The following is a 12,586-nucleotide window of genomic DNA, read 5'->3' on the forward strand; positions in this document are numbered from 1 at the left end:
GGGCACAGACATAGCAGGCCGTTCTTATGGGCACAGACATAGCAGGCCGTTCTTATGGGCACAGACATAGCAGGCCGTTCTTATGGGCACAGACATAGCAGGCCAATCCTGGGTCGTGTATCATTGTTATATATGATAACAAGTTATTTATATAGCGCCATCCAATTCCGTAGCGCGATACAATGGGTATTCTGAGTTTCAGTAGAGGTCTCTAAGAATAGTAGATCCTCAGAGCATCCTGTGACATAGGACCTCTAGACACCAACCCTTTAGGCAGCGTAATGCCGTGTGAATAACCTGAACCGGGACTGGCAGTCCCTAAATGCCCAGCAGGCAAATAGTGGTATTCCACCTGTATTGGGTATAAGCGGAAGTTGTTCCAGTGACTATCATGTCTATGAATGTAAGATACACTGAGCAATACTGTCCTTGAGCTGTGAATAGGTATGCACCCGCTCACACAGATCTGTTTGAAATTTCTCAGCATTATTATAGATAACCATCATCATACCACCTGAAGGTATTGTAACCATGAACTCTTCCAGGAGTAGGGCTAAACCATAGCCAACTCAATGAATTCCCCCAAGAACCTGATAAAATAGTATAGTATCAGCGTAGACTGACCAGTTAGAGACAGAGCCAGGTCTGTTAGTTTATATAAACACGCCATGGACAGAGAATTCGTACCAGAGTAGTCCCATCTGAGACCTCATAGATGGACCAGAAAAAATATATACTGAGAAGGATATGAATCCTAGAGCTAACTGGCACTGTATACACCCTGTACAGAGCCTGTATAACAGAGTTCATATAAACCTGCAACTCATAGAAATCTGTGATATACCCCGACAGAGAACGCGCAGTAGTCAGCGATATGCACTGTCCGCAAAACTCTCAGCGATCGGGGATATACACTGTCAGCAAAACTCACATGTCAGTAAAACTTACAGCAGTTTGTGATACACTGTAGGAAAACTAAATCTCGAAGTACACTGGCAGGAAAACCAAATCTGAGATATACACTGTCAGTAGCTGTCAGAAAAACACACAGCAATCTGTGAAATATACTATCAGCCAAACCCAATGTAATCTGTGATACACACTTGTCAGCAAGATTCACAGCAATTGGAATATTCAAGCCAATAAAACTCACAGCAGTCTAGATGCAATCTGCCAACTAAAAGATAAAAGAATGATCCATATCTTTATGATCACACAATGCATATAAAATATGGGGGACATCAGAACATAAAATATACGAATACAAGGCATAATGTGTAATGGCAGTCACAGGTGTACACTGTAATAAAACTAGAATACATATCTGAAGGAAGCGAAGGCAAAACCTGAAAGTAATCCGCCGGCCAGCAGGGTGACCAAAAACGAGAACCGACCACCGGGGAACGGAGGCGGGGCCGCGAGTAGGCGCACTCTCCTCCACCCGGTCGGCTGCCCGCGGCTCTGTGAAGGAGCTGAGTGTGGCGGCGGCCACGTGGCGAGCGGGCGGCCACGTGGGAGAGCAGAGCGGTCGCCGGGTACTCGCGTCCGACCGCGAGTACCTCGGTTGCCAGAGATTACAAAGGGGTTCGGGGAAATCAGGAGACAGCCAGAGGCTAGTCTCCTGAAACCCCTATACCGCGCATGAAGCCCGCGGGAAACGGCGGGACAAAGAGAGTGGGACAACGGGGGGAAGGGGGGGGGGGGAGGCATGACTGAATCCCCAAGAATTCCCTTAAAACCACCATTAAAGGAAAGGAATCCCCAAGGGAACAGGGGAAGCAAAAATCAAAAGGTAGGGGTCCCAATAACATAACAAATATATAAAATACCATATACATAACCTACCTAAGCAGTAAGAAGTAAATATATATCAGAAAAATATAACTAAACACAAAAAATATAACATATAAATATATAGAAGTAAAAAACATATGATAATAAATAAGGACAGATAACAAATAAGTAAATATGCTAAGATACCAAATATAAATCATAATAAAAACCCAAAGCCATCCACTATAAGCAGGAGGCAGTGGTACTCTGACCTGTACTGATGCGGAGCAGCAAAGAAAGAGGAAATGATGCATGGGGAGGGGAGTTTTATAGTACCTAACTTTTATCTGATTGGTTGTTTTTCTGTGCTGCTGTGGAGTTCTAGTAAAGAGAGACTTAAGCAAATACGAAGCCTCCTGTCATGTTATAAAATTTATGCAACTAAAATGTAACATGGAACAAGAGCAATGTATCTTATTTACATAGACTGATTTCTAAACACATTTATTGTAGTTTAAAGACACATTACTGGGAGTATTATTGTTGTGGAGCGCTGTTATACACTCAGACACATTACTGGGAGTATTATTGCTGTGGGGCTCTGTTATACACTCAGACACATTACTGGGAGTATTATTGCTGTGGGGCTCTGTTATACACTCAGACACATTACTGGGAGTATTATTGCTGTGGGGCTCTGTTATACACTCAGACACATTACTGGGAGTATTATTGTTGTGGGGCTCTGTTATACACTCAGACACATTACTGGGAGTATTATTGCTGTGGAGCGCTGTTATACACTCAGACACAATACTGGGAGTATTATTGCTGTGGAGCTCTGTTATACACTCAGACACATTACTGGGAGTATTATTACTGTGGAGCTCTGTTATACACTCAGACACATTACTGGGAGTATTATTGCTGTGGAGCTCTGTTATACACTCAGACACATTACTGGGAGTATTATTGCCGTGGAGCTCTGTTATACACTCAGACACATTACTGGGAGTATTATTGCTGTGGAGCTCTGTTATACACTCAGACACATTACTGGGAGTATTATTGCTGTGGAACTCTGTTATACACTCAGACACATTACTGGGAGTATTATTGCTGTGGAGCTCTGTTATACACTCAGACACATTACTGGGAGTATTATTGATGTGGGGCTCTGTTATACACTCAGACACATTACTGGGAGTATCATTGCTGTGGAGCTCTGTTATACAATTAGACACATTACTGGGAGTATTATTGCTGTGGGGCTCTGTTATACACTCAGACACATTACTGGGAGTATTATTGCTGTGGAGCTCTGTTATACACTCAGACACGTTACTGGGAGTATTATTGCTGTGGAGCTCTGTTATACACTCAGACACATTACTGGGAGTATAATTGCTGTGGAGTTCTGTTATACATTCAGACACATTACTGGGAGTATTATTGCTGCGGAGCTCTGTTATAAATGTAGGAACTGAGGGTGGACCCAAGCCCAAATGAGCTCAGGGGCACCAAGGAAGATTCTATGAGTCTACTCTTGTATGGACGAAAAATAAAAACTATGCATGTATGTCTGTGAGTGTGTATGTCAGTATGTCTGTATGCATATATGTATATCAGTATGTATGTGTATTGTGATCCTTGTCTGTAGATAGCACGGTCCTCTAGGGCAAAAACATGCACAGTCCTTTGGCTTTTATATAATCCAGGCAACTTTATTGTAAATCCACACAGGAGACAGCAGTAAATGAAAATATAAATCCCTTTAAACAAAAACCTAGCTCGTCTGAGCACTAACTAATATCAGGTTCCCTATCTCTCAGGGGTTACACTAAACAAAACAATATTGGATTCACCAACCTACAGTCTTTGTCCACTCTCAGCACTCCTAGTGCTCCAAGCCAGCATTGACTGCTTCCTTCCGCACTCCTAGTGCTCCAAGCCAGCACTCCCAGTGCCTCAAGCCAGCACTCCTAGTGCTCCAAGCCAGCACTCCCAGTGCCTGGTCTCCTTGATTCTCTTACTGGAGAGAACACCCTCTCTCCTACCTGCTTCCTGAGAGGAAGCCAGCAATCCCCCTCTACCTGCCTAGCAGGGAGTGGTTTATTCCCACTGCTACAGCTGATCATCTCCAGCTGAGCAGTGGGCTGGAGACAGTCCAAAAACCCTGGCCTGGATCTATGTCTCCCATGAAAACCACTAAACTGTGGAGTGGAGCATTGGCCCTCCCTTCTCTCCAAATACTCCACCCCAGGGGCCCATAACTAAACAACGCTTTGTGTTGTACAAAACACAAACTACATATACTCCCCCTGGGGTTAAATGGCTTCTCTGCCTTCACTTTATCACAGTATGTATGCCATTATGTATGTATGTCTGTTTGTATATCTGTATGTCAGTTTGTATGTATGTCTGTTTGTCAGTATGTATGTATGTATGTATGTATGTGTGCCTGTCAGTATGTGAGTATGTATGTACATCAGTGTGTGTGTCTGTATATCAGTGTGTGTGTATCTGCATCTGTGTATGTGTCTATATGTGTGTGTGTCTGTTAGTATGTGTGTATCTTTCTGTGTCTGTGTCCTTTTTTGTCTGTGTGTGTGTATTCCTGTGGGCGGGATTTGGAGGCGGGGCTTGGAGGCGGGCACACGGGGGCCCAGACCTTGAGCTGTGTTAGGGGCCCCACAATTTCTGATGGCAGCCCTGACTGCATTCATCCATCTGCAAGCACCGTCGAACCCCAACAAGCCACCTACCTCCACTATGACTAGATTTTCAGTGGCCTCCCGCGGGGTCCCGGCACTTCCTCCCTCGGGCAGGGAAACAAGCCGTCCTACTGATACGACAGCCGCAACCACTATCACACCGAGGGGTTTACCGGCACAAGGAGAAGCAGACAAGCAACCGCCCAAACCCCTGTTGTCCGGGAGAGCCTTACACACAGCAGAGAACTAGCCCAGCACCCAGCAACGGGCAACCTGACAAGAATCTGCAGCTGAAGGGGATATCTTCCACCCATCTCTAGAGGGACTACCTTCAACCAAGACTGTCTAGCCTTCAACTATTTTACGCTCAGGAACTCTGTGCCATTATCGAATGAGAACTGCCACCTGGTGATACACTCCATCCACAAGCTTCGCCCTGTAAACTTGAGTACACATTTTGTCAAACTAACCAGCCTGTCATTAGATAACTGTCTCTCACTGGACTCACAAAAGCATATCTAAGCCTTGTTTACCTACTATAACCAATGCATGCTTATTTAACTCATCTCATTAATGAGATTTAACTAATGATTGCTGCAATATTTGACATGTGAACCAAAGGTGTCCTTGCTGTAGGATAAGATTAGCTGGACGGGATGTTACTGGGCAAAACATATATATCCCTCATCTAAGCATAGTTAAGCGTAACTATACCAAGGGTCCGAAGCTAAAACGAGGACGCTCACTATAACTTTTAACCTTAAGCTATTGTTACCAAGCGACAGAATATTTCATTATAACTAACCAGCATGTACCTAGCCTGTTGTATTAATCTAAAACATGTGCATACCATCTAAATGCTACCTGGCAGCCAAAAACATGTATGTTCAATGTGTCTAAGCATGCTGTTGTGGCATTACTGTCATGCGAATGTTACCCATGCACTACAAAAATAAAGAATAAAAAAAAAAAAAAAAAAAAACTTACTCCAAAAATCCAGATAGCTTCTGAAAAGTTTTGGCAGGAGAATTAAGTCTACAAAATAAACTGTGATTACATATAACGGCATCCCACTCGTACTCACAGATCTGTTTGGAACGTGCCCGTTTTCTGCGGCTTTGGTACCAGATCGTCATTCCGTCAGATTCCAGGCGGTAAAGTCTCTGCTGGCGCCACCCTGCCTTTATCTTCCAGAGCATGGAGCCGTTAAGCATGGTCTTCACATCATCGTCATCCGAGAGAGCTGCAGAGGACAAAATCATTTTTACAGATCGATGAGTGGAAAACACAAAACTGTATACATTTTTTAAAGTCACTAAAAATCTAATTTGTCACAAGGGTAAGCAAAGATAAAATGTGCAAACATTTCTTAAAGGACCAGTTTGGGCACCATAACAACTTCATCAAAATTAACTTGTTATGGTGCCTGGAGGTCCTTCCGTTTTTTGTAAAGAAACTTATTTTTTAAAGCTAGTTTTACGAATAGGGAGTCACTGATCGCTGAGCGCTACCTGATTCTGCAGGAACCTCCGGTTTCAAGATTTTAAGAAAACGGAAGAACAGAGAGGCAGGGAGATTTGGTGCTGGAACACAGATTTTGCGGTTAAACCATTCTCAAACGGTTTAACCCGATAAGGTAAGCCAGTGCCAGGGACCTCCTGGCACTACGACAATTATTTTGTTATGGTGCCCGGAGTGTTCCTTTAATGCACTGAATTTATCATTTCTCATAATGATAAATAATTAAATTGCAAGAAAAAAAAAACGGAAATAATCCTTGCCTCTTTTCCAGCGATGATGGTGGTGGCACATTCAGCGGTCACTCTTTGCTACCATTTACATCCTGCCCCTCTAATGTGACTAGCGCTGCTGGGGAGTACTTCCCCAGGCTGAGCAATCATCCCCAGTGACGCCAACGCATTGTCTTTACAGCCAGAGCATCAGTATCTAAACAGAGTTACATCAGTCACTCTGTTCCAATATTCCCCCACTGCTGTGTTGGAGAGCAGGAGAACCAACTGTAGGAGGGTTCTCTTGTCCTGCATTATCACTCAATGCTTGACATAGAGGTCTACGAGGACTACGTACAAATAACTAATTGACAGGTGGTGAAAGGAGCAGACCTTTTGATATCTTGCTAACCTATACATTTGCAAGCAATTATGCAGCCACAATGTATAAATACTGTATAAGTTTATATAATTTTTTTTTTTTTTTTACGAGGTTGTGTGTACGACAGCTACACTTTAAAATTGATGAACATACTCAGCCTTTAATATTTCTGATGTAAAAAAAATTCTGGGTAAATAATAACACTGAGATAGCAAAACTTACGAACTTTTTTCTTTTAGGGCAGCATTGTCACCCCCTTCTTCCATAGACCTCAATGCTGTACTTTTGCACAGGCGCGAAAATTACAGAAGTACACACTGCAGTATGCAGTGACATCGGCTGCTGAAGAGGAGCAGATGGAGGAATAAGGCGGTGCCTGTAAGGGACAGGTTCTGGTAAGTAAATCTCACCTCCAGTCACCGGACCCCGACTGGCAATGCCACCATGTAGGGTCTTTGCGAATATCCCAAAATCCCCAGATGATGAAAGTTCCGCTTTATGCACCGCGAAAATTCTCTAACTTAAGAAATAACAAAATCTTCCATCTCCCCTCTTCAGAAAAGGCCAGGAAGCATCCAATGCAGTGACTCAGTTTTTAGACCGCAAAGCGTCTGTTTAATGACAAAATATTTACAAAGAGATAACTGAAAGTCATGCGGGAGACACCTGGATAACCACAAAAGGATCCGGGGAAGAGAAAGCCGGGAGAATGATTGGAAAAAAATCAAAACATTGCAGAGACAAGTTAAACGACCCTTCTTGGGAAATTACACAACTGAATAAAACATTGCAAAATCACCTAAAAGTGGCGTTAACCTTTTTTATGTGATGATCTGTTGTCATTTAAAAGTTTATTAATGATTAAGTAATTGATGTCACAATCTAGCTCAGTCCTGGCACCAGGCTTGCCATAAAGGGATACAGCCCATACAGGTGCATGTATATAGTGAGCATTGATATATATGTACAGCTGTGGGTCCCTCAGTGCTAGGTCCCTGCTTTGCCTCCTCCAATGTCATCTGACGTGAGGGGGAGGGCTAATGCGCATGCACAGTGAGCACCACAAGCCCATTAGGCCTCCCCATACAAAAGCTTTGGATCAATGCTTCACTGATGCAGGATATCCTCATAGAGAGCGCAAGGATGCCCAGCGTAATTTAGGCGACCTGGAGTCCGTTAACATCCAAGAAGTGCCTCTAGTGGCTGTCTGCTTGTCAGTCTTAGTCCTGCAAGGTGATCATTGCCGTTTCTCAACACAGCAGGACTAACAGGTGACAGGAACATTGCACCCAGACCACTTCAATGAGCTGAAGTGGTCTGGGTGACGTCCCTTTAAGCATTATAAATGTGTTCTATAGCTAGAATATACGTAACCAAATGGTTGATCCTTAGCTGGAGCACGCAACTCTCAAGATGTGTTACCAGTTCCAACCTTTACGGTAAAAGTATCATGCAGACACAGTATTCATATATGGTGTTTCAGCTCCAATATGATGTTATTTTGTGATCAAATGTATGACTAATGAATATACAAATAATGGGACAAAATATCTCTCTCTCCTCTCTGTACAGAATAGTTATCTATTGCCAACACGCACTGTTTAAAGCTAAATATTTGTCATATTTTTCTAAACCGTCTTCAAAAGATGTTATGGCTGGCAAGTACCCACAGCCCTGAAGCTGCTGTTTTGCTGTGCACACACAACAAAAATTCAAGTTGAATTACGTAATATTGCTTGTGGCATCATATATTTATGCTGACCCTATGTCTCATATCTTTATGGACATTTTAATTTAAAAAAAATAAAAAAATAATGTTTTTGCTTTTTGTGTGGAATCCAATGAATATAAATTGCTGATGGGAAGTACATAGTAAATGAAAAGATGTTCCAAATAGTGTTTATAGAAATCTGGTGACTGTAAACACTTTTCACACTAGCTGGGGAGGGTGCATCCTTGATTATAAAAAAAAAATGAAAAAATGAACCTGCGTTTTCTGAAAAAAATAAAAGGTCATCTGTAGAAAGGTCTGATGATGGTCACATAATGTTCTCTCCATGATCGTAATCACCTCTAATATTTTGCACCAGTCGTATATAATTTAATCCTGGCAAGAGGGTCTAGTTAGGGTAAAATGTCCGTGTTGTCAAAATATAAATCGACGTTGCCTTCAGAACTTTCATACTTTTTGGGAGTTATGCTTTCTCTTTGTGACCTTTTAAGTAATAAAAGATTTCGCTGATTAGCTCTCACCTGGAATGTGCAGCCTGTTAATGGCTGCAGAATAAGTGACGGTGACAGAACAGTGACAGCTGATGGTTTGAGACCTAGGGGATTTCCTATCAACAAGCATACCTGGGAAATTTTGGTTTCCACCCAAGTCAGAAGAATGTGACAGAAAATATCTCCGGTATGGGGATATAGTTGGAAGGTTTGCCCACTTTCACTCTGTCCCTGGTTGTCACCTTTCTCATACTGTCCGTCATTTAAGTTGGGGAGTCCATCTGGTTTTATATCCTAAGACCGCAGTTGTTTTTCCATGGAGGAATAAGACGAGGAGATCTCAAGGGGACTGACCTGTTCTGCAATATTTGGGTCTCAATAATTTATTCCTGTCAACACATGGAATTAATTATGCCAGACAAGGGTAATCCTCGGTCACTAAAACTGTAGACAGTGGAAGCAAAATGTGGTGGCTGGAAATGATTAATGGGGCAATATGGAGTATATGGATGGAATAGAAGCTACATGAAAATGATAGAAATAGGCTTTGTGTCTATGGAAAGGTGGTGGGCCACCCTCCATGTCTTGAAATGGTAGGCTTTGTGTCCCACCACTCTTCACCATATCAAGAAATAGCTGTCTTTATGTGCCACATTCCTCATAGTTCAAATCAAAGTAGTGTTTAATGGATCATTAAGTGAACACACAACGTATAGAACTCACCATGAGGTCTTAGTCATTATGTAAGGAGTCTGTGCCAGCTCCTGTTTGGCTATGCCTCGATGGATTTCATAGGAGAAGAATGCCATCCCCTTCGCATTGGTACCACTTCCCACCATGTCAAGAAATGGCTGCCTTTGTGTGCTACCATTCCCTGACCCGCATTTTTCTTCCTATCTTCACCACTATCATGAATTATGAAATGCATTAACATAACAGGTTTATGGATACTTCCACTATAAAATCCCATGCATGCTAATTTTGACTACAAATACTGTATAGTTAAAGTATTATATACCACCATTTTCAAGAACTAAAGACAACTGTTTTATATCAAATAAGAGGTCCATTCCTATTGACACCACACTGTGCAGTCCAAACATAAGGCTTCCAATTAGTTCATCATGTAATCCTAGAAAACACAATGTTTTCTTGCAGCAAAGTCCCTGAATTCTCTCCAACTCCATCAAGCCATCGGCTTAACAAATGATCCATTCAGGTACCAGGCTGTGTCGGCTGCAGTAGCCTTCAATCCTTTTAATCTTCGCCCCTCCTCACTAAGCTCTTTTTATCCCTTTATCTGACAACAGCTTTTAACTCTTCCTGTACAAGTTCATGTCCTCATTGCTACAAGGAAACAACGTCACCTTTAGAAAAAGAATCCAGTGGAAGTGAATAGTTGAAAGTAATTAGTTCACTTTCAACTGCTTTGGATGCTATAATAATATCCACTAAGCTATCCGGGCTTAAAATTGGTTTGACTATTATAACAATGAATACTATATCAGCTGCAAACCTTGCCAAATGTTTGGATCATAATTGATGGCATTAGCGGGGTGGGGAACCTTCGGCTCTCCAGATGTTTTGGACTACACCTCCCATGATGCTTTGCCAGCATTATGTGTGTAAGAGCATTATGGGGGATGTAGTCCACAACATCTGGAGAGCCGAAGGTTGCCTATCCCTAGTATAAGGTAAGGTGACCCGACTTTTATTTTATAGGAAGAAGGGGTGTCTGCAATGAAAACTATATAATCAGTGTTCTGCATGCACTTAAGGAACACTATAGGATCAGAAACACAAACATGTATTCCTGACCCTATAGTGCCAAACCCACCATTTAGGTGGCTGGCCCCCCTATAAAAGTTTAAAACTCACCTTATTTACATTTCCGCACGGATCTGCTGGCACTGTGTCCGCCCCCTTTGTGACATCATCAAAATGGCGGATTTTAAACCAATCCAATGCTTCCCCATGGGGAAAGCGTTAGATTGGCTAAAATTGTCACGGGGCTGGGTCAAATGCCGTTTTGGCCAATCAGGACCTCCTCATAGAGATGCATTGAATCAATGCATCTCTATGAGGAAAATTCAGCGTCTCCATGCAGAGCGTAGGGACGCTGAACAGCAGGGCTGCTTTTTCGGCAGCACTGACCCAGGAAGCCCCTCCAGTGGCCATCTAAGGAGTGGCCACTTGGAGGTGTTCCTAGAGGCAATGTAAACACTGTGAAAAAACAGTAGTATACCAACTAACCACAAATAGTTAATATGCTAGATTGAAAGGGTCCCAGGTGAACCTCACTAACACCCAAAGTAGTAAAACAGGAAACAACAAAGTGGAAACCACAATCAAATAAGCATACAATTAAAAATACAACCTGGAAAATATATATCCAAAATAAGAATATACTATAAAAGAATATAGTGAAATCTGGAAAGATAAAAAATATATATCATAGAGTAACACAGTACAAATATAGTATTGAAAATGTGATGCAAGTAATAAACTCACAAACGAAAGTGAAAAATCAGGCCTCTCACCCCCCTGGGGTATATGTAGTGTTGGACTTGATAGTAGATCCAAACAAAGGTATATCTTCAAAGAAATTGATAAAAAGAGCCATAAATGGCGAAGTACGTATAAAATTATACAAAAAAGATTTATTGGTATCACTTACAGACATAAATAAGTGGTAGGCATATCTCCACTCTCAGTGGAACTGGATGGCAGTGTAGAAACTGGAAGCACAAATCCAATTGGAGTAGCAGAGACCACAGAGACAATAAATGAATATAAAATAAATAAAATTAAATAGAAACAATAAGAAAGTCCGGTATCCAACGCGTTTCGTCCGAAATATAAAGGACTTCTTCAGGGATGTGTGTGATATGTGACATATCCCTGAAGAAGTCCTTTATATTTCGGACGAAACGCGTTGGATACCGGACTTTCTTATTGTTTCTATTTAATTTTATTTATTTTATATTCATTTTTTGTCTCTGTGGTCTCTGCTACTCCAATTGGATTTGTGCTTCCAGTTTCTACACTGCCATCCAGTTCCACTGAGAGTGGAGATATGCCTGCCACTTATTTATGTCTGTAAGTGATACCAATAAATCTTTTTTGTATAATTTTATACGTACTTCACCATGTATGGCTCTTTTTATCCACTTCTTTGAAGATATACCTTTGTTTGGATCTACTATCAAGTCCAACACTACATATACCCCAGGGGGGTGAGAGGCCTGATTTTCACTTTCGTTTGTGAGTTTATTACTTGCATCACATTTTCAATACTATATTTGCAATGTAAACACTGTCTTTTCTCTGAAAAGGCAGTGTTTGCATGAAAAAAGCCTGTAGGGAACTATTATACTCACCAGAACAACTACATTAAGCTGTAGTTGTTCTGGTGACTATAGTGTCCCTTTAAGATCAATTACATAGTTACATAGGCTGAAAAGAGACGTGTCCATCAATTTCAAGCTCACATCACATGGTTTTTGCTGTTGATCCAAAAGAAGGCAAACAAATGCACTTCCAATTTTGCAACAAACTAGGAAAAAAAATCCTTCTTGACCCCAGAATGGCAGTCAGATTTATTTATCTGATTAGTACTGAATCATCAATCAAACTTATGAAATACTGTTTTAATATGGGAAACCAACTTCCCAAATCTATATATACAAAGACATTAGATGATTACCCCCTTAACAGTATATACACTGTTGCCAATTAACATTTTCACCCAGTTATTCCAAGCA

The 12,586-nt window shown here is 41.6% G+C and overlaps 1 protein-coding gene across 1 annotated transcript in view; it reads right to left on the minus strand.

Annotated features, from left to right (window-relative positions):
* PLCD3 (phospholipase C delta 3) overlaps positions 1-12,586 on the minus strand; it is a 78,233-nt gene that overhangs the window by 47,884 nt on the left and 17,763 nt on the right. Inside the window, exon 2 of the mRNA XM_063459321.1 lies at positions 5,572-5,730. Coding sequence (XP_063315391.1) covers positions 5,572-5,730 — 159 coding nt within the window. The remainder of the gene's footprint in view (positions 1-5,571; positions 5,731-12,586) is intronic.

The sequence above is a fragment of the Pelobates fuscus genome, chromosome 6 (assembly GCF_036172605.1).
Source record: "Pelobates fuscus isolate aPelFus1 chromosome 6, aPelFus1.pri, whole genome shotgun sequence".
Classification (NCBI taxonomy): domain Eukaryota; kingdom Metazoa; phylum Chordata; class Amphibia; order Anura; family Pelobatidae; genus Pelobates; species Pelobates fuscus.